This window comes from Bos grunniens, chromosome 16, assembly GCF_055505025.1.
Source record: "Bos grunniens cultivar Pamir isolate PY7600 chromosome 16, Bosgru_T2T1.0, whole genome shotgun sequence".
NCBI classification, from domain to species: Eukaryota; Metazoa; Chordata; class Mammalia; order Artiodactyla; family Bovidae; genus Bos; species Bos grunniens.
In genome coordinates this window covers 20,142,747-20,166,248 of record NC_141180.1, presented here as the reverse complement: position 1 = coordinate 20,166,248, position 23,502 = coordinate 20,142,747, and the positions used below count along the sequence as shown (strand labels likewise).

Here is a 23,502-nt window from a genome sequence, read left to right as displayed (position 1 = left end):
TTAAATATAGCAGTGTGTACATGCTGGATGCTGTCCTTTAGTTTCTGGGGAGCAACTAAAGAGAACTGCCACAAGCAGAAATAAATTTTTTAAAGAATTCTCTAGTGACATTGTTGTAGATGTTTGGCATGGGATGGAACAGGAGCCATTTTCATCCATATAGATACATATAGTTGTGTAGTTGTAATTATGCACCTAATTTTGTTTTTTTTCCCCCTCAGAACTCTTAATTATACATACTGTACACATTTATTATCCCATGTTGGTCTGTTTAAATAACTTAGCAGTAGCTTCCATTTGTGGTGGTGTTCAGTTGCTAAGTTGTGCCTCACTCTCCTAAGCAGGGCCTCACTGCTCCTCACTGCAGCACACCAGGCTTCCCTGTCTTTCTCTGTCTCCCAGAGTGTGCTCAGATTCATGTCCATTGAGTCGGTGATGCTATTTAACCATTTCATCCTCTGCCACCCTCTTCTCCTTTTGCCTTCAATATAGTATTAGAACCATCTGCTAATGAAATTGAAGTTTACAAATTTACTCTTTAGGAAACAAAACTATATTATTGAGGTAACATTGAGTTATAACATTATGTTTCATATGTACAACATTGTATTTCCACTTCTGTGTACATATATCCTACCACATACTCACTACCAAAAGTTTGTTTTCCATCAGATGACCCCACCGCCTTTACCATTTTTGCCCACCCCCCTTCCTTCCCCTCTGATAACCATTACTCTGTTCTCCGTATGTACATATTTGTGTGTTTGGTTTGTTCATTATTTTTTGTTTGTTTGTCTAATAGTTTTTAAATACAAGAGTGAAATCATGTGATATATGTCTTTCTCCATCTGACTTATTTTACTTAGCATAAAATGGTCAAGTTCAATCCATGTTGTTGCAAATGGTAAGGTAACATCTTTTTTTTTTTTTAATAGCTGAGCAGTATTCCATTATATTTGTATACCACATCTTCTTTATTCTTCTGTTGATGGGCACTTCACTTGATTTATATCTTGGCTATTTAAATAATGCCAAAGAACGTGAAGGTGCAGATATATTTTCAGATTAGTGTTTTCATATTCTTTGGATAAATACCCAGAAGTGAGATAGCTGGATCATATAGTAGTTCTGTTCTTAAGTTTTTGAGGAATCTGCATACTGTCTTTGTCTATCCACCAATTTACATTCTCACCAGTACTGTATATGAGAGTTCCCTTTTCTCCACACCATTGCCAACACTTCTATTTCTTACCTTTTTGATAATCGCCATTCTTACAGGTGTAAGGTGCTGTCAAATTGTGGGTTTGATTTGCATTTCCATGATAATTAGTGCTGTTAAGCATCTTTCCATGTACCTGTTGGCCATTTGTATATTGTCTTTGGAAAATGTCACTTCAATTTCTTTACCCATTTTCAAACCAGACTATTTTTGTTATTGTTGAGTTGTATGAGTTCTTTATATGTTTTGGATAAACCTCTTATCAGATATATCATTAGCAAAAATCTTTCTTCTCCTATTTGGTAGACAGTCTTGTTATATTGCTAGTTTCCTTTGCTGTGCAAAAGCTTTTTAGCTTGGTATAGTCCCTTTTATTTATTTTTGCTTTTGTTTTCCTTGCCTGTGGAGACATATCTAAGGAGATATTACTAAGACCAATGTCAAAGAGCATACTGCCTGTGTTTTCTTCTAGGAGCTTTATTTAGTCTCAGGTCTCACATTTAGTCTTGGGCTTCCCTGATAGCTCAGTTGATAAAGAATCTGCCTGCAATGCGGGAGACCTGGGTGTGATCCCTGGGTTGGGAAGATCCCCTGGAGAAGGGAAAGACTACCCACTCCAGTACTCTGGCCTGGAGAATTCCAGAACTATATAGTCCATAGGGTCACAAAGAGTCGGACACTACTGAGTGACTTTCACTTACGTTTACATCTTTAGCCATTTTGAGTTAATTTGTGTGTATGGTGTGAGATGGTGGTCTGTGCTCTAGTTGCAATATGTGGGCTTCTCGTTGCTTGGCTTCTCTTGTTGAGGAGCCTGGGCTCTAGGGTGCACAGGCTGCAGTGGCTGCAGCATGAAGGCTCAGTAGTTGTGACCCACAGACTTAGTTGCGCTTGCAGCATGTGGGATTTTCCAGGACAAGGGATCAAATCCACGTCCCCTGCATTGGCAGGTGGATTCTTAACCAGTGGACTACCAACAAAGTCCTGTTTGTTTCTTTCTTTTTTTCTTTTTTAGCGTTTCAATCTCTTTGGTGAAATATTCCTTCTGTTCATTAATTTTATTCATGAGCTCATTAACCTACCTTTCTCACTGCTCATTGAATTTCTTCACAACAGCTATTTTGAATTCTTTAACAGTTAAATTGAAGTATTCCATGACTTTGGTTTCTGGAGAATTGTCATTGTCTTTTTGTGATACAGTGTCGCTGTGAGTCTTGGTGGTGTTTGATGAAGTGTTCCTGAGCTGGTTTTGAATGACAGAGTAGGATTTCGGTTTCCTCCAGTAGGTGGCGCAATCATTTAAGTTTTTGGTTTCTTTACCTGAGCTGCCTCTGGTTGTCAGACACGACTGAGCAACTTTACTTTTACTTTTCACTTTCATGCATTGGAGAAGGAAATGGCAACCCACTGCAGTGCTCTTGCCTGGAGACTCCCAGGGACCGGGGAGCCTGGTGGGCTGCCGTCTATGGGGTTGCACAGAGTCAGACACGACTGAAGCGACTTAGCAGCAGCAGCAGCAGCCTCTGGTTGTATTTGAGAGTTGGCACTTTCCAGCCTCCACCTTCCCTGTAAGAGGTGTGGCTCCATGCATTGTTTGTCACTGCTTTTTGTGCCAGGGTCTTTGCTGACTTGCTTCTGCCATAGCTGCTGTTGTCATCTGGATTGTGGGCTCTTCCCTTGTGTCAGGGCTCCTCTTGAGACACAGGACCTGCTGTGGGGAGAGGTGATGAAGGGGGTGCAGGTGGGGTAGTGGGCTTCTCAGATGCTGGAGGGACAGGGTCCCAGGCCCCGCTGCCGCTCCCGCCTGCGGCCGTGGGTGCCAGGAACGGTCAGGTGGCCACAGTTGCGTGCACCGCCTTCCTTGTGGCTCCCAGGTTCTCTGCAGCTGTGTGTTCACTACCTCACCCAGAGGGCCAGGACTGCCAGCATGGACTCTGCAGTTCCCCCGCTTCTCTGTGCATTTCAGTCCATCTCCCTTTGGGTGTGCAGATGTGTGGAATTCTGCAGTGCCCTGTTGTGCTGGGCAGAAGTACGTTTTTTGAGTTGTGGCTGTTTCACTGGATATAGATTGAAGGAGCGAGGCAAAGGTAGTCTTTACTACTCTACCATGTTTCTGAAGTCTGAAAACCGTGTTCTTCAGTTTTAATATGTTTATGTGTCGATTTATTCTTATTTATCCTACTTTGTGGTTGATTGGAATTTTTATCTGTGCATTGTTACTTTTCGTTAAATCTGTCTAATTCTTAGCCATTGTCTCCTCAGTTACTGTCTTTTCCCTATATTCATATTTATAGCCCCCCTTCTGTTTCTCTCTTTTTGTAGAACCATAATTAAAAATATGTTAAACCTTCTCACTTTACCTGCCATATCTTTTAACCTCTGTTCTGTAATCTATATACATTTCTGTCTTTGGTGTTGCATTCTGGGTAATTTTTCTAATTTTTTAGAAATTTACTTTTTTAGAAATTTATTTTTTAATTGAAGGATAATTGCTTTACAGAATTTTGTTGTTTTCTGTCATACATCAAAATGAATCAGCCATAGTTGTTTATTTTTTATTTCTACCTAATCTGTTATTGAATACACCTATTAGGGTTTTGGGAGAAGGTAATGGCACCCCACTCCAGTACTCTTGCCTGGAAAATCCCATGGACAGAAGAGCCTGGTAGGCTGTAGTTCCATGGGGTCACTAAAAGTCAGACACGACTGAGCGACTTCACTTTCACTTTTCACTTTCCTGCATTGGAGAAGGAAATGGCAACCCACTCCAGTGTTCTGGCCTGGAGAGTCCCAGGGACGGGGGAGCCTGGTGGGCTGCTGTCTATGGGGCCGCACAGAGTTGGACATGACTGAAGCAACTTAGCAGCAGCAGCGTTAGGGTTTTGAGACTTCCCTGGTGGCTCAGACGGTAAAGCATCTCTTTACAATGTGGGAGACCAGGGTTCAATCCCTGGATTGGGAAGATCTCCTAGAGAAGGAAATGGCAACCCACTCCAGTATTCTTGCCTGGAAAATCCCATAGACGGAGGAGCCTGGTAGGCCACAGTCCATGGGGTCGCAAAGAGTCGGACATGACTGAGCGACTTCATTTTCACTTTCATTAGGGTTTTACTTTTGGTTATTATTACTCTATTTTTACTTTCTAATTTCTAATTCTAATATTATTATTATTATATTTTTACTTTCTAAAAGTTCTCTTGATTCTTTAATTCTGCTAGATCGATTTTTAATAGATTGCAGATCTCTGCAGAAGCTTTCAAGTTAATTTCATGTTTTGTTTGTTTTTACGTGTAGTAAGTTCAGTTGTTTTGTAATTCATCTGGAAATTCAGATATCTAAAGTTTCTGAGGTTTTGTATTAGTTATATTGTATTTGTGATTTGTTGTCTCTTTATATACTTTTATCTTTGCCTATGTCCTGCTCATTGACTTTTAAAACATTTTTTGTAAAATTGGTTGGAATATAGATTGAGTTTGCCTGCCTCCAGAAAGATTTGCATTCTCTTCTGCCACGCACCTAGCAGTCTAGAACCATGTTAATCCAGATGAACAACGTGAAGATTTGTGTACCACCCAATTGGTGTGAAAATTGAGCTGCAAATCCATGTGAAGGCTAATTTATTTCTTTTTTTGCCTTATTCTGAGCATGTATCCCTAGGGACTCAACTTAATAAACTCCTCTCCACTCCCTATCATGGGTGGATACTGGCTTGAATTTCTGTCCTCTGACCTGTAACATCATTGAAACCGAAGTTCAGATTAGTCTGGATTAGCAGATAACCTTAAGACGAAAATAGTTCCCACTTTCCCTTTAATTTTGACCTGGTAATTTGTTACTCTTTTGTTCGTTCTCTGATGCTTTTTTGGACATGTTTTTAAAATATTTTATCTAAAATTTTTAGTTTCTGTGAGAGGGTTGGTCCAATAATCTAACTCAATCATTTCCAAACATGGAATTTTTTCATCACATTAAGATAAGTTTTCCCCATAATCCCATTTTCATCATTTTTCCTTTATTCTACCTTTTCTCATCCCCAAATCATAAATATCCTCAAATGTGTTATTCTGTTTTCATGGTTTGATTTTTCCACTAAAATCTTTAGTTCATTAGGAATTCACTTGTATTTGTGGTTTGGTTTTTATAATTGATGTTTGAATCTGTCATCTGAATCTCACATCTTGATTGTATTTCAGGAACATTGGACATCCAGAGCTGTTTTGCAGTTCCAGAAGTTGTGTGGCTTGAAGCCATTAGTAGGGGTAGTGGATGAATATGTAGATGGGATCCTGAACATTTTCCTGTGTGACACGTCCTCAAATGAAGATGTCTATTTCCACCATGTTTTGAGGACAGAGGGTCATGCTATTGTATGCCGAGAAAATGTCCCTTCTAAGGTGGAACAGTCTGAATGTATTTTGTAATGTATTTTGTTTAATCTCAACCCTTCAAGATATAAGAGAATTTAATACAGAAGGTTATTTGATTGATTCTTTAAGAGACATCTGTGAGGTGCCTGGCTTACTGAGTGCACAGCACTTTCTTAATTTTCACATGACCACAGAAAATTACATTTGGCTTATTGTCCTTTAGAATGTGAGTGCTTTTATTTTAAATAATGGAGGATTCTGTCTTACTCCCAAGTATTTAATTCTCTGAAGTTTTCTTAGAGAAGAGCAACACTCTCTTATTTTCAAATTGATAACAGTGTCTACATCAACATTAATATTGGTGTTGATCATTTTTGTGGCTAGAAAGCACTATCAGTATGCGGAAAATTCTATTAAATTTTAGAAGATAATACATTTCCACAACATTTGAGGATTATGAAGTGCTGTTTCCATTTTTTTCTGAGAAACTAAACTCTTCCTCCTCCTTTTTCTTATCCTAGGGTTTCAGAGACCTCAACCCTTTAGCTTTATACACTAAATCCAGTGTGACGCCTGAGGACATTGTCCTGAAAGAGCTGGGCTATCATTCCCAGCAGCACTATTTTAATGAAGACCGAGAGATCAGTCCACAATCAAAAGAGAGTGACTTATATACCCTGGTAAGAGGTTTTTGCAAATACTGTCATATTCTTTTTATTATTGTTAATATTTAATGAGTACTTACTGTATGCCAGACACTATAAAAGGCACTTTTAATATATTATTTAATACTCATAAAATGCTTGTGAGGTAGTGCTTAGTTGCTCAGTCTTGTCCGACTCTTTGCAACCCCATGGACTGTATCCCACCAGGCTCCTCTGTCCATGCAGGTTCTCCAGGTGGGAATACTGAAGTGGGTTGCCATGGCCTCTTCCAGGGGATCTTTCCAACCCACGGATCAAACCCAGGTCTCCCGCATTGCAGGTGGATTCTTTACCATCTAAGCCACCACAAAAGCCCAAGAATACTGGAGTGGGTAGCCTATCTCTTCTCCAGAGGATCTTCCCGACCCAGGAATTGAACCAGGGTCACCTGCATTGCAGGCAGATTCTTTACCAGCTGAGCTACCAGGAAGTTGTAGTGACTATAATTAACCTTATTTTAGCAATGAGGAAACTGAGGCATTTGCAAACCTGGGGAAGTTTGGAAACTACACAGTAATCTCAACAGTTACCTTGTCTCTCATCATTTGCTGGTTTAAACCTTCATTTCAGCCATGCTTTTTCCTGCATAATTTCTCTCATATGCTGAATTCTGCTGCCACCTTGGTGCAGTTGTGACCTTACCTGCATGGATCCAAATCCTATTTTTTCTTCCCTCTACGCACTTCAGATGTTTCTTAAAGTGTTCTCATTTCTAACTTTTTCTGTAAACCTTGTGGCAACTCCTACCCACAGTAATAACAATAATATTGTTATGTATTATTCCATACCACAGTTCAGTTGCTCAGTTGTGTCCAACTCTTTGCAACCCCATGGACTGCAGCACGCCAGGCTTTCCTGTCCATCACCAACTCCCAGAGTTTGCGGAAACTCATGTCCATTGAGTCAGTGATGCCACCCAACCATCTCATCCTCTGTCGTCCACTTCTCCTCCTGCCTTTGATCTTTCCCAGCATCAGGGTCTTTTCAGTTCTTCGCATCAGGTGGCCAAAGTATTGGAGTTTCAGCTTCAGCATCAGTCCTTTCAATGAATATTCAGGACTGATCTCCTTTAGGATGGACTGGTTGGATCTCCTTGCAGTTCAAGGGACTCTCAAGAGTCTTCTTCAACACCACAGTTCAAAAGCATAGTTCTTGGGCACTCATCTTTCTTTATGATCCAACTCTCACATCCATACATGACTACTGGAAAAACCATACCTTTGACTAGACGGACCTTTGTTGGCAAAGTCTCTGCTTTTTAATATGCTGTCTAGATTGGTCATAGCTTTTCTTCCAAGGAGCAAGTGTCTTTTAATTTCATGGCTGCAGTCCCCATCTGCAGTGATTTTGGAGCCCCCCAGAATAAAGTCTCTCACTGTTTCCACTGTTTCCCCATCTATTTGCCATGAAGTGATGGGACCAGATGCCAGGATCTTAGTTTTCTGAATGTGGAGTTTTAAGCCAAACTTTTCACTCTCCTTTCACTTTTATCAAGGGGCTCTTTAGTTCTTCTTCACTTTCTGTCATAAATGTAGTGTCATCTGCATATCTGAGGTTATTGATAGTTCTCCTGGAAATCTTTATTCCAGCTTGTGCTTCATCCAGTCCAGCATTTCTCATCATGTACTCTGCATATAAGTTAAATAAGCAGGGTGACAGTATACAGCCTGGACGAACTCCTTTCCTGATTTGAAACCAGTCTGTGTTCCATGTCCAGTTCTAACTGTTGCTTGTTGACCTGCATACACATATCTCAGGAGGCAGGTCAGGTGGTCTGGTATTCCCATCTCTTTTCAGAATTTTCCACAGTTTGTTGTGATCCACACAGTCAGAGGCTTTGGCATAGTCAATAAAGCAGAAGTAGATGTTTTTCTGGAACTCTCTTGCTTTTTCGATGATCCAATGGATGTTAGCAATTTGATCTCTGGTTCTTCTGCCTTTTCTAAAACCAGCTTGAACATCTGGAAGTTCACGGTTCACATACTGTTGAAGCCTAGCTTGGAGAATTTTGAGCATTACTTTGCTAGCATGTGAGATGAGTGCAATTGTGCGGTAGTTTGAGCATTCTTTGGCATTGGGATGAAAACTGACCTTTTCCAGTCCTGTGGCCACTGCTGAGTTTTCCAAATTTGCTGGCATATTGAATGCAGCACTTTCACAGCATCATCTTTCAGGATTTGAAATAGCTCAACTGGAATTCCATCACCTCCACTAGCTTTGTTGGTAGTGATGCTTCCTAAGGCCCACCTGACTTCAGACTCTAGGATGTCTGACTCTAGGTGAGTGATCACACCATCGTGATAAAAAGGTAACAGGGACACGTACTGTACTTGTGCTGTGTGGCAGGCGCTGTTTCAGTCCTTGCACGTACTAGTTAATTAATCTTCACAACCACTTTACCAGGTTATTTCTTTAAGATCCCCATTTTAGATATATGTAAAGTGATGCACATTAGTAAGTAATAAGTTAAATGACTTTTCAACAAATGAGCAAATAAATAGACATGTCTTCAAAGTCTCTCATAGTCCTCATGGCAATAAGTACTGAGCTAAAAATACAGGTTAGGCTCAGTTTGAGAGTCCCCAAATTTATTTTTTCTGGACATAACAAAGCTTTATTCTTTGAATAAAATATGAAAATATTTTTTTGTAAGTATGTTTTATATATATGACTTTTTAAATTATAGGGATAATGATGTTTTGTTAGTGGACTTGCATTATTAGAAAAGATAAAAAGGAAAGGCTATTTTGCTGTACACCTGAAACTAACACAACATTGTAAATCAATTATATTTCAGTAAAATTGTTTTTCCAAAAGACCATTTGACTATTGGGAGATTAACCTACTCTGAAAAATGTGTATGAATGTTTATTGCTGCATGTTTAAAGCACTATCAACATTTTAGATTTCATTTTAGTTTAAAGCTAGTTAAAATTAATTGGGCTTGTTTAACCTGTAAAACTTTCTGAAATCTGAATTTTTGTTAATTCTTATTACTTGATTAGAACAGTTATGTTTTCTGACTCTTAACTACTGAATTGAATTTTCAGCCTTAAAAGTTTTTAGAATATCTTACCATCACTGTGTTGATGTCTTTAAATAATCATAGTTCAGTCCTAAAAATGAAATAAGGACATCTTTTCTGCAGAGAGATAAGGCCTAAAGCTTCTCTCTTGTACCCCAGCCTGTATTTTAACATGCTATATACACGCATAAACCTACCTCTATACACCTTGTTGTTGTTCAGTCACGAAGTCGTATCCAATTCTTTTGTGACCCCTTGGACTATAGCCCACCAGGCTCCTCTGTCCATGGGATTCTCCATGCAAGAATTCTGGAGTGGGTTGCCATTTCTTTCTCCAGGGGATCTTCCCAACCCAGGGATCAAACCCACGTCTCCTGCATTGGCAGACAGATTCTTTACCGCTGAGCCAGCAGGGAAGCCCCTCTATACACCCGATTCCCTCTAATCCTTGCTTTTCTTTTAGGCATCCTAACAGTTTGATTTATCTCCTTTATTACATGTTCTCAGACATCTTCCTTCTCCAGTATTATTTTGGTCAATGTGACATCTCTGTGTTGGCTCTACACTGAGGGTTGTGCTGTGATTATCTGATTGTGTATCTTCATGCTATATTTGAGTTCTTTTAGAGCTGGGCCCCTGTTGCATTCATCTTTATACCCACAGAGCTACCCTGTACACATTACATAATATGTACTCAATATTGTTAACCTCTGCGTGCGTCCTCAGTCGTGTCTAACTCTTTGCGACCCAATGAACTGTAGCCACAGGCTTCTCTGTCCATGGGATTCTCCAGGAAAAAATACTGGAGTGGCTTACCATTTCCTCCTCCAGGGGATCTTCCTGACCCTGGATTGAACCCATGTCTCTTATGTCTCCTGCATTGGCAGGCAGATTCTTTACCACTGCGCCACCTGGGAAGCCCTTGGCCTGAACTAATTTAATGGGATGGGAATACCTAGGGTCAGTGCATAAAGTTAGAAAATAATGTTGCATATACATGAACCGTAGTGAAAAATTGCCCCCAGAATTTATAGGTGTGTAAATTTTGGAAACAGCGTTACTATAGAAAATAAAATAATTTCTCTTTCTTATCTACTAGCAAGATATTAATGATGAAAAGACTTTCAGTCACCTTGGATCAGTCACCTCAGAGGAGCCATTAAAGGATTCTAAATTAAATTCTTTGAAAATACAAGATAAGAGCTATGAAGAAGATCCAAAGTGGTCCATCCCAGAGCTAAAGGATCTGAAAGAAGAAAATGAGGTAGGAGAAGGGGATATAGCTTTTTAAAAATGTAATTAATAAATTAATAAGTGAAGGAGACTGAAGTAAAATAGCTCTTTATGCCCTATTCATTGTGGTGCCATCAGAGCATCTCCCACAGATGAATTGAAAATTCTTCAGTGATGACCAAGACCAAAGTTTCAGCAATGTAGCCTCAATCACAAAAAAGAAAAGCCAATATCTGACTTCTGGGCAATTTTGAAGAATTATACAGTGATGTAGAAAGTAGTATTGAGAAATAGTATTAGGAAGACCCATCAAGAAAAATGTTTGACAGCTCTCTTCAGAGGACATGTTTTTAATCAAATGTCCATGGGCTCACAGCTTTTTTCTTTTAAAAAACAAACAAACAAACAAACAAAAACAGCCAAATGTTTATGTACACACAGCTTAGAGTTCCCCATAACCCCTTCCCCTTCATTTCCTATTTCACAGAGCAACGATTTTCATTTCTTTTAACGTCTTCCTTTGGAATATGTCTCTATTTCTTTCATTAAATTGCATCCTTATATTGTTATTGCCTTATTTTTCAGCATGTATGGCCTTCCCAGCATGAGAGATGAAGGTTTAGTTCTGTTTCATCTCTTGTCCCCCACCCCAGACAAAAATACCCTGTCTGTTCTCTCATCATCTTACTAATATATCGAACTTTCCATTAGATCACCATTCATTCAATATTTTGTTATTGTGACTCTGTAAATGCTATATACAGTCAAGTAATATGTGATGTCAAGTTTTCCTTTCCTGCATAACTTTTATTTTCTCTGGTGTTAATACTTCTTTCCAAGTGAATATACAGTAAACAATTGACTTTGTACTCAGAGTACTGTCCTATCAATTTTAATACATGTATAGATTTATGTAACCACCACCATAGTCAGGATGCAGAATGGTTCCATCATCTGAAAAAACTCCCTAATGCTACTCCTTTATAATCAAATCTCCCCAAATCCCTAATCCCCTAGCAAGCATTTATGTTTCCCGTCACCATAATTTTACCTTTTCAGGACTGTCAATTAAGTGGAATCATGTGATATGTAACTTCCCAATAGAAGCGTCTTTGATTCAGCATAGTACCTTCATTTAAATCATTGCATGTACCAGGAGTTCATTTCTGTTGATGATGAGTAGTATGGTATGGATGTACCACAGTTTGTATATCCATGCATCCATTGAAGACATTATGGTTATTTAATGTATGAATTGATCTTCTATATTTTGGTATGAATAGATCTTTTATAAATATTCATGTATAGGCATTTTAATAAACATAATCAAGAGTCGGATTGCTGGCTCATGTGGTAAATGTATGCCAGATTTTTCCAGACTGGCTGTACCGTTTTGTATTCCTGCCAGCAGTATATGAGTTCCAGTTGCTCCATATCTTATGAGCACTTGATATTGTCAGGAATTTTTAACCATTTTCATAGGTGTGCAGTAGTAGTATCACAGTGTGGTTCTAATCTGCATTTCCCTAATGACTGTGATATTGACCATCTTTTCAGTGCTCATTTGCCATCCACGTGTATTTCTTGGTGAAATGCCTGTTAAAGTCTTTTGCCCATTTTTTGAATGATTGAATGAGTTGTTTGTTTTCTTACTTTTGGGTTTTGAGTATTCTTTATATGTTCTGGATAGCCCTTTGTCAGATTTGTGATTTTCAAATATTTTCTCCCACTTGTAGCTTCATTCTCTTAATGGTATCTTTCATATAGGAAAGGTTTTTAATCTTGAAAAAGTACATCAGTTTTTTTTTTTTCTTTTATGTACTGTGTTTCAAAACATCTTGATTTAATTTTAGTATAAGGGGTGAGATTTAGGTTAAGGTTATGGATTTTCAGTGGTTTTAGTGCTATTTGTTGGAAAGACTATGCTTTCTCTATTGAATTTTAAAATATTTTTTGATGTCATATCTTACATCTTTTTGTTTTAGGTATCTCTTAACTACTTATTGTAGATACAGACAATTTTACTTTCAACTTTCCTACTAGCTTTATAAGTAGTTGATCTGTTACCTTTACCATATGTTTGCTTTTACACATTGAGATTTTTCCTATAATTTTTATATGTCTAGTTGTGATCTTTTCTGCTTTAAGAAGTCACTTTAACATTTCTTGTAAAACTGATGCTGAACCCTTGTAGACTTTTTGATAATGGCCATTCTGACGAGTGTGATGCCTCACTGTAGTTTTGATTTGCGTTTCTCTAATAATGAGCAACGTTGAACATCTTTTCATATGTTCATTAGCCATATGTCTTGTCTTTTTTGGAGAAATGTCTGTTTAGGTCTTCTGCCCACTTTTTGATGGGGTTGTTTGTTTTTCTGGTATTGAGCCTCATGAGCTGACATTAAATGAGTGGCTCTTGTTTTCATTCTCACTTTATACCCTCAATTCTAAAAAAAACTTCATAGGAGTAGTTCCTGAATTTTTGCAGTATTTATGGTATAAGTTTGGGTTGCTTCTCAGATTTTCCTCCTAAAAGCTCAGGATTCCACTTTCTCAGGACTACTTAATAAGTTGTCCCTTGTCTGATTTCCTGTATCCAGAACATAGGTGATGTTTTCCCCTCTTATTTCTCTTTGACTGTAAGTTTATACCTTGAATCTATTTTATTTTGGTGCTGTGTCAGAAGGGGAGAACGTAATGAATTGTATATTGAAACTGCCATCTTTACCCAGAGTCAGGAAAAATTGTAAACCTAAATTTCAAAATGTATTCATATAGGAACAATAAATTAAAGTTTTTCTAATTAATTAATTAATTTAGTTTTTCTAAATTAAATTTTTTTTCTCATCACTTAGGATGAGATCCCCACTGGAATGCCATACCTGGAGTCAGTAACCATAGGTGATGATATTTGGGATGAGAACTGGTTACCTTTGCAGGCTAAAATGGGAAAAGAAAGTGATGCTGCCTCCCACTTATTTACCTCAAGCCTTGGTGGAAAGAAACCATATCCATCATGTAAAGAAATACCACAGAAGGTTAGATCCTTGGGAAAACATAAAGAAAAATTACTGAAAAAGGAACTGTCAATGTAATTGTCCAAGCCTCAGAAAAGCTGTACATACTGCATTTCATGCGGATTTCTCAGACAGTGATTCAGAAGAATGCATTTCCTGGCCCCTCCCTCCCTGCAAAGAAGACAGTGTTAGGGATGGAGACAGGATGAAATGGCAGAATAAACTGGACATATTGTGTCTATCTACCCTATCAGTTATTATGATTTTTGTTTTATCGTTGGCACCTAGTCAAGGTCTTAGAAACTAGAAATAGAGTGTTTTCCCTAATTTAATTTTTGTTGTGCTAACCTTATAATGTCTGAATCTGAGTGTATGTACTAATATTGGACCCTACAATTTGGCAAAACTAATACAATTATGTAAAGTTTAAAAATAAAATTAAATTTTAAAAAAATAATAAATAAATTTTAATTAATTTCCCATTGGCTACCAGGAAGAAGATACATCAACACTTAAGTTTCTGCTTGTTATTTGTGCCATTTTAATACTGAATGATTATAAAAATCATCTAGCCATGAAAAATGTATTCAAGATGATACTGCAAACAGCACCATACTTATTTTTATGAGATCTGTGTATTCAGAGGAATTCAGTGTGTTGGGTATGGACCAGTAAAGCAAGAGGGAAAACTCACATTGATATTAGAAAGTTAATATCTTTTCTTGTTCAGTTAGTATACACTACCTCCTTGCCTTTACCTTGCCCAGGTTATCCTCCATAGGAATCACGTGGCACTGTATCTCCGTTTAGTGTTGCAGTATTTTTTTTTCTCTGTAGGATTGGTGTTTTTCTACACCCAAAGATATATGGGATGATTCATGGCAGCCTTCAGGCCTTGTGAATGGAATGAAAGTAGAAGTTCAAATACCAGAAGGACTGGGTGCTCAGGAAAAACATATTGACACCACCAGGATTCAAAAGGTAAGTGTCTAATGAGTATTACTGTGACAAGTTTTTTATGAGGAAGTGCTTTCAGTTTTAGAAGGTGAGATTCTGGTGAATGATCCCTCTCTCAGCATTTGGTAGACTACATATATGTAAAAATGTATGTTTATTTAAAAATTAATTTCAGTTATCTTACTGTAGTTATTCATCTCTCCAGAAGAAAATTCTGAGCCTAGAATTAGAAGATTGATTAAACATTAGGGATAGAGAAAAACAAGTATTTTCACTTAGCCATACATTTTAAGTTCTGTATCTGCCCAATCATCTAGGCTGGTTTTTTCTTTTTTGTTGCCTTAGTGGAAAGCACTAACCCTGGAATAAAATCCATTTGTTTTGTGTTTCTCAAATATTTTATGAGCATCCTGAAAATAGAAGGACAACTTGTGTGAATCATGAAATTTGGCTAATGGTCTCTGTACTTTTGTGCAGTACACTGAAAATGAAGGACTTCATGTCTAGACTTGTTAAAAAAGCAGAGTGGTGGACGATGAACCTTCTAAGTGATATATTTTCTGCAGAATGTGATTACTTTGCATGAGATTATTGATAAAGTATGCTGTATTACATAAAACAGTCTGTTCTGTAAATGTAGGTTTCTTAAAGCACAGATTTAGTTTTAAGATAAAGTTTTTTGTTTTGTTTATCCATGCATCAGCTGATGAACATTTGAGTTATTTCTGCTTTTCTGCTATTATGAATAATGCTGCTGTGACGTGTGTATGTGTTTCTACGTGGATGTATGTTTTCAGTTTTCTTAGGTATATACCCGAGAGTTGAATTACTAGGTTCTGTGGTAATAAATCTAGGCTCACTCCCCCCACCCCCAGTGGCTCAGCAGTAAAGAATACACCTGCAGTGTAGGAGACACAGGAGATGTGGGTTTGATCCTGGGTTGGGAGGATCTCCTGGAGAGAGGAATGGCTACCTCCTCCAATATTCTTGCCTGGGAAATCCCATGGACAGAGGAGCCTGGTGGGCTACAGTCCATGGGGTCATGAAGAGTAGGTCATGACTGAAGCAACTAAGCGTGCACACGCGTGCGTGCGCGCGCGCACACACACACACACACACACACGTGGTAACTCTATGTTTAGTATTTGGAGGAACTGCCAGACTGTTCCAAACAGTTGCACCATTTTATATTCCCACCAGCAATCTAAGAGTGTTCAAATTTGGTCCACATCTTTGCCAACACTTGTTGTTATCTAATTTTTTAAATTATAGCCATCCTAGTGGGCATGAAGTTTTATGTTATTGTGGTTTGGGGCTGTGCTTTTGATTACATATGTTAATGTTTTATAAATCATGAACATATTTCTTGGAAGTTGCCACTAACCTCTGGTTCCATAAGGGTATATTTTCAGACAACGGTGAAGGAGTTTTTCATTGATAACTATAGAGCGAGAATCTGGCAGAGCAATGCATCTTGAACTACAGTGTTCATAGTGATCACCTGAGAACCTTGTGAGACTGTAGATTCTGATTGAGCAGATCTGGGCTGGGGACTAAAGTTCTCCATGTTTAAAAGCTTACAGGTGATGCTGATGCTGCTTGGTGGTGAATCACACTTTGAACAGCAGCGCTCTAAACTGCTCTTAACTTTTTACTTAGGTGCTTAAACTGACCACAGGTACTTGCTTTCATAGTGGCATACAAATTTAGTAGGCATTCACCTATGTTCTTTTCTTTTTTTCAGAGTGAAAAAGTGTCAGAATGCATCTTAAATGTGTTTTAGCAATTTGTCTTTCTTCAAAATCATATTTATCAGGAAAGGAAACAGATACAGCTTTTAGAAAACTATTTCTGATTTTGACTGAAGGGAATGGTAACCCACTCCAGTATTCTTGCCTGGAGAACTCCATGGATAGAGGAGCCTGGTGGGCTACAGTCCATGGGGTTGCAAAGAGTCGGACACAACTGAGCAATTAACACATACTTTCACACATTGCTAAAAATAGTCAGCAGGGCTTAGTGTAAAAACACTTGCCTGGGAATTCTATAATTTAGAGCTTAATCTTTACCACAAGTTTGAGGAAGTTCCCTTTTGGGGCCTTAGTGTATCCATCTGCAAAAACTGATTTTGACTAATGATCTTTCCAGCCATAAAAGCTTATCATATTAATGTTTAATTATCATCGAAGCTTCATTTTAAGAGAGAATAAACTTAAAGGGTAACTAAAGCACACGTGTGAAATTGCATAAATTAAGCAAAAATTTGAATCCAGGTCTTTGCTTTCCTGAAGTAGCATATTATATGGTAAGGTAACTATGTGGGCTTTAGGAGATTTCATTTTTGCTGCCCACAAAAAGAAGCACAGCCATTTGTATATAATGTAATTATATAAGCCATATCCTTGCCTGCCATGTTTAAAAATGAACAGGGTTTTTTGTCATGGAAGAGAAAAGGAAAGCCAGCTGATATTGAATGTCTTAACACACCAGTCTAAAGAACATATAAAGCTACATTTTCTATTCGTATAATTTTTGTTTCAGTTTACTCTAGGCAGATCCCCAGACCCTAAGCCACTTATGTGGGTTTATTATGGCAGCTCCTAATGAGGCCCGAGAGTTGGTGATGGCCAGGGAGGCCTGGCGTGCTGTGATTCATGGGGTCGCAAAGAGTCAGACACGACTGAGCGACTGGACTGAACTGAAGGAGGCCCACCTAGTTGTGTTAATGCCCGTTGCCGTCACTTTATCTTCTAATGCCAGTTAGAAGATAAATGCTCTGAGTCACCCTGGACTGTAACTATTTCAGCAATGCTCTGTAGGAAGATATAGGATCCATCGATTAAAACTTGGCACTTCATTCACTTTAGCCCAAATTGAGGCTTTGTTTGGGGATTCCATCTTTTCCTCTCAAACCTTGGTTCTTAGTATTCCGTTTTGTCATTTCTCCTGAGGAGCCTTCCTTTAAAGCCGTTGTGTTCTCCTAGCGTGTTGTTGATGCTGCAGACGCAATTAATGCCTCCTCCACAGGCACCCAGAGGCCAGGTTCTGTTTCCCTAGCTGAGAACCATGAGTTCTTCAGGGACAGGGATCGTATCTACTGGAGGTGGTGTGATGGAGCAGAGAGTGCATAGGCAAGCCTGAGTTTGCATCTCTGCCTGTCCCTTACTGGTTGACACTGGATAACTTGCTCCTCCTCTTGCAAAAAGCATTCTGCTAAGTGAGAAAAGCCATAATACAGAAGACACAATGACACCTAAACTAGAAGAATGTTTTGATGTTTCAGTGAAGAAACATGTGCCAACTGCCCGGCACTGTGCCTGACACTGAGTGCTCAGTGCATGCTATTTCTCTCCGTTTCCTGCCATTTTCCCCTGGCTGTGCATAGCAGTCCTGAGTACCAGGTTTGCTCATAATACGTGTTCAGTAAACACTTCTTAAATTCATGGTCCCTCAGTTAGAGAAGAACTTGTTTTCCAGAGAGTATCTAGACTCTTAAAAGTAAGGAGTTTTATTTATGATATGAAAATATTCTTTTGTATATAAATGAGGAAACAAAACAGTTCTTACTGTTAAATTAACAGTGACTTTTAATGCTTTTTCCCCAATTCTGTAGCAATCAAATGTCAAGAGTGCCTCAGATTCTCCTGCGTTGCCCGAACTGGAGGAGTTCTACATCTCTCTTATCCAGTCACAGCAGTCAGCAGAAGGCAGCCAGTTTGAGCCTAGCAACATTCAGACTCCACCAAAGCAAATTCAGCTGTCCTCAACTCCCACATTGGTCAATTCTGGGTCAGGTAGGTTCACAGGCAGTTGACAGATGCAGTGGTTTGCCGTGTTGCTGAAAATCTTGATTTATATTTTTCAGAACATAACTTGAAAAATTATAAACGTTAGCATTTGTCTCAAATCCTTGTGTTATTTTTTTGGACTTAGTTCTTCCTTTTTACTTTGCCACTTTTCTTTTTTTCTGCAGTTTGGGGAGATGGTCAGGTTTACGCACCTTAAAGTTTGCCAGCTTTTAAGTATGAAATTCTGTGAGTTCTGACAGATGTGTACAGTCCTGTAGGCAGCATTGCAATTATGATAACATGTTTGTCAGTCTGAAAAGCTTCATGTGTCTTTGCAGTGATTCCCTCTTACTCCTCATCTCATTGGCTTTCCAGAATTTCATATAAAGGAAATCATAGTATGTAGTTTTTATGGCTGCCTTCTTTCATTTAGCACAGTGTTTTAGAGATTCATCTATGTTGTCGCCAGTGTCTAATGTTTTTTCTTATTTACTGCTGAGTAGTACACAGTAGTATGGACATACAACAGTTTATCTGTTCACCAGATGATGGATTATTTCCAGACTTGGGTCATGAATAAAACTGCTGTGAATGTTCAGCTCTTTGTGCAGACATGTATTTTTTATTTCTATTCATTAAGTACCTAGGAGTGGAATTGCTGGGTCATATGCTGACTGCATGTTTAGCTTTTTAAGAACTGTCAAAATGTTTTCCAAAGTGACCGTGCCATTTGGTAATCCACATCAGCAATGTACTTGATTGTTGATGGCTTTGTAATAATGCCAACATGCCATATCTCCAATCTTTTCAATTTTCCCAGTGTAGTGGATGTGTAGTGGTATCTTACTGTGGTTTTAATTTACACTTCCCTATTTACCAGGGACGTTGACCGTGTTTTCCTGTGTTTATGTGCCATTTGAATTACCTGTTCAAGTATTTGTGCATTTCTATTGGATTATGTTTTTATTGGCTTGTAAAAATTCTTCATTATAGACACAAAACCTTTGTCAGATGCTTATATTGCAAATCTTTCCAGGTATATGGCCTGAGTTTTCATTTCCTTAACAGTGTTCTTGGAAGAGCAAGTTTTCCTTTTGATAAAATCAGATTTGTTAATTATTTTTTCTTTATGGTTTGAACTTTTTGTGTCCCATTTAGAAATCTTTCCTAACTCAAATAATTAAGACTTTCTCTTACAAAAGTTCTGTAGTTTTAGGTCTTACGTTAGGTCTGTGATCCAGTTGTTAATTTTTGTACGTGGTGTGGTATAAGGATCAATGTTTATTTTGATTGCATTTAAATATTCAATTGTTCCAGTATGGTTTATTGAAAAGGCAGTTCTTGCTCCATTTAACTGCCTTGATGTCTTTGTCAAAAGCCAATAAGTTGTGTATGTGAGAGACTTTCTTGACTTTAATTGTGTTCTCCTGAGGTTATGTCTGCCTTTATACCCCTGTCTTGATTTCTGTGGCTTTATAATAAGTCTTGAAATGATACAGATTTGTTCGTTTTTTTTAATTGCTTTGGCTATTCCAGGTCATTTTCTATATGAATTTTAGGATTAACTTAATTTCTACAGAAAGCCTGCTAAAATGTTTATTGAGATTAAAAAAAAAATCTCTAGATTAATTTGGGGAGAAGTGACGTGTTAACAGTATTGAGTTTTCTTATCTATGAGCATAATATAACATTTTCTTGTTCTGTGCTTAATATGTTCTTTTCCTGTCCGGTGTATTTTTTATCTCAGAAGTTCAATTTATAATCTCTAGGGTTTTTTTTTGTTTTTTTGTTTTTGTATCTTCCCTCTTTCTCCTCTGCATACTCATCATTCACTTCTTGAATACATTGAGTGTTCTTGTGACAGCTGTTTTAACAGCCTTATCTTGTGATTCAAGCATATGTATCATTTCTGCATTCTGTTGTCTGTCATTTCTGAACTGGCTTCTACTGAATGGTTTTTATCTTGATCACAAGTCCTATTTTTCTGCTTTTTTGCACATCTGGTAGTTTTTATTAGATGGCAGGTACCGAATTACACGTTGTTGACTGGATGACTGAATCTCTTTTTCTTCTCTCTTTCCTTCCTTTCTTCCCTCCCTCCCTGCTGTCTATATAGTATCTGTCTATCGTTTGGGGGTAATTAAATTATCTGAAATGGATTTGATTACTTCTGCATTTATTTTAGATTTCACTAGGCTGATTAGAAAAGCCTTTAGTCTGTCGGTCCTGCTAGGCAGTACCTTTCTGAGGGTATTGATGGGACTTGATGTCCTACAGGTGTCTTTACACTGTAGCTGGTGGGAACACAAAACGTTTTGCCCCAACATAAACTGTAGTGATTGTTATGCCTCCTCCTTTCAGATAGGTTTTCTCCCTGGCCTTGGTGGCTTTCTCACAGGCATGAGCCAGATCACTTACCAGCCTAAGACTGCACGCGGCCTCTCTGCAGGTCTCCTGCTGCTGCTTCCCCATAGCTAGCTGCCTTTGCACTTGTACTTCCCCACACGGATTCCAGCCACCTTTGTTGTTGTTTAGTCACTAAGTCGTGTCTGACTCTTTGCAACCCCGTGGACTGTAGTTCTTCAGGCTCCTCTGTCCTTGGTGAACTCCAAGCTCTGTCTTCTCAGTGCAGTGAGACCTCCAGGCTCAGTGTGGACTCTCCCTCCCTGTACTTCAGCCTGGACTTTATCTTGACAGTGAACTCAGGCGCTCCTAAAGCTTACTCCATTGGTTTCCCATTTCTCAGGGATTGCTGTCACGTAAGCTTGTTGGTCAGCGTCTGAGAGCCGTTGTTTTATTTATTTTATCCAGTTTTCTACTTGTTTAAAGCAAGAGATATTGCTTTTCAATCCCTGTTAAATTAGCATCATGTCTGGAAGCTGAAGTTTTGTTGCACTCTTAAATTCTTTCATGTGTTCCTGCCTTCATATTTTTATACCTTTTAAAATCTGAACTCATCAACGGCTTCATGTAAAACCCATTATTTCACTAGGATTCATCATCTCTTTTTCACTTCAGTGGGCATTAATGATAGTCTTGTGTTCAGAGTTTTACTTTTTAGAATACCCTGTCAAATTCTCCTTAATTTATCACAAATGTATGGCACATATATCACACGCCTAGTGTTAAAGATAGAAAGATGGATAGGATATTAGATTGTGCCTGCTTTTTCTGAGTTTTTTTTTTGAAGTCTGTAATTTTAGAGTCTAGAGCAGTGCTTTTCGGAATGTAGTCAGCATACCAGCATTTGTCTGTGAAGCATTTGTGATGATGGACAACACAGTAGCACTTCACTTAGCTCACCTAGGTTTTCTTTCCTAAAGCAGGACTTTCTTGAAGGAAGCAGTGTGTTGGCTTAGGTGCAGGCACCAGCTCCTCCCATCGTAGGCAGGTAACAAACAATTCATAGACCAGCTCCTTCAGTAGCCCTGGTCCAGAGTACACACGTGAGGTGCCTCGTAACCTCCTCTTTGCTCTTAGGACCTCTTGGCATTGGCGTTCCCAGCAATTTGTCTCATGGAAAAGACCCTTCTTAGTTAAACTAATTCCCAAGGAATTCTTTTTATGGCTGATAATTGGTTTTTGGAATTTCTTAGCAAACACAGTCTTGTTCAGTTTTGTTTTTACCCCAGCAGATGTGGAATTGGAATGACTTTGGCAATAAAGAAGGCCTTCTTTTGCTCACTGCTGGAAGGAAATAGGACAGCTTAAGGGTTCCTTCCTGGAATTGGAATTATATCCAGTTTATTTTTATAATGTCCTAGAAAGAGATCTCCCCTTCCTTGTTTACAAGTATGTTTTTCCTTTCATCTTTGACCTCACTCTGACCTTCCTCCTCCTTTGATCTCACACTGACAAGAATTTATCTCGATGCATGATCCCCCATCCTCGTTTCCTTTCCATTGTTGACTGGTTTCTGAGCTTCATTCTCTCTTGATTTGCCATTGGTAACTTCGCCACCTAACCTTAAGATGGGATTTCCTTGGTGGCTGAGTGGTAAAGAGTCTGCCTGCCAATGCAGGAGACGTGGGTTCAATTCCTGGGTCAGAAAGATCCCCTGGAGAAGGAAGTAGCTACCCTCTCCTGGAAAATCACTTGGACAAAGGAGCCTGGTGGGTTACAGTCCATGGGATTGCAAAAGAGTCAGATGACTTGGCAATTCAACAATGACAACAACAACAGATCATAAGATCATTATAACAGGTGTTAGTAAAGATGTAGAATGGGAGAGTGTGAGGACCTCCTGAAAAGACCTTTGTTTTCTTTCTTTTTCAGTGGAAGGCTCCCCAGAGAGCCTAGAGAATGAAGATTTTTCTAGTAGCTCTGCTATTACAGTGTTCAAAGATACAAGTCAGGGAGCCGTGGACCAGCTCTCTTTGATTTTGTCTCCCGAGCACCAGATTTCTCAGAAGTTCTACATTCCTCGAAGCACAGCCACTGCTGCCTTAGGAGCTGCCGCAAGGCTCGCCACATCCAACAGCCTCCTGCACTGGTACCCCAGTGTGAAAAAGATGGAAACATGAGGGCGGTGGGGAGGAAAGTCAACCAGAGGCTTAGGGCGTGATGCCTTCCCAAGTCAAACCAAGAGGAAGTATTGAGACAAAAACAGTATTTTGTTGACTAAGTTTCAAGACCAAGTTGGTGCCTTTGTCTTTCTGTGCAACCCTTTGTTAGCTTTGTTATGCTCACACTCCCCTTTGTTGTGTAGGTATTGATTTCTAACATTCATTATCATTTTCATTGATGATGTTTATTTTTCTTAGAGTTTTTTCTCCTTTGTTCAATGTAGAAGTTTAAAGGACTTTTTAGTTTCTGTGTTTCTATAAATGTTTTTCTTGTATATCTCAAGACTGATAAATGTAAGCTGAAAAACTAATGTTTTGTGATCCATACTTAGCAAAAAATTGTCACAGCTCTGTCTCCAGAAAGAGGATGACTGACTTCTAAGGCTGCTTTTCCTCATTTGAAAACTTCTATACCATAGAGAGAATCTACGGCTCCAATCTTCGCCGTCATTAATTCTTTGAAATACTAGGATCACTAAGAAAATCCACACCATGAATCTTTGGTCATGTGAAACCTTTTACATTAAAAAAAAAAAAAAAAAAGATGAAGCTGTCTTTCAGTGTAGGCAGTTTCTTGAAGACTTAACAAGAAAATTAGAGACCAGTTGTTGAAACTGAGCTGAGCCA

General features: G+C 38.7%; 1 protein-coding gene across 16 annotated transcripts in view; it reads left to right on the top strand.

The window, feature by feature from the left end:
• The window catches only part of TDRD5 (tudor domain containing 5), an 85,226-nt gene extending 62,040 nt beyond the window's left edge, over positions 1–23,186 (top strand). For 13 of the 16 annotated variants that reach the window (XM_086343572.1, XM_086343577.1, XM_086343581.1 and 10 more), the window contains 7 exons: positions 5,413–5,613; positions 6,108–6,266; positions 10,415–10,579; positions 13,404–13,586; positions 14,403–14,546; positions 18,136–18,316; positions 22,586–23,186. In XM_086343572.1, coding sequence (XP_086199698.1) covers positions 5,413–5,613; positions 6,108–6,266; positions 10,415–10,579; positions 13,404–13,586; positions 14,403–14,546; positions 18,136–18,316; positions 22,586–22,833 — 1,281 coding nt within the window. In that variant the 3' untranslated portion in view covers positions 22,834–23,186. The remainder of the gene's footprint in view (positions 1–5,412; positions 5,614–6,107; positions 6,267–10,414; positions 10,580–13,403; positions 13,587–14,402; positions 14,547–18,135; positions 18,317–22,585) is intronic. The other 3 variants (XM_086343568.1, XM_086343575.1, XM_086343576.1) reach the window with 1 other exon arrangement.
• Positions 23,187–23,502: the final 316 nt, after the last annotated feature.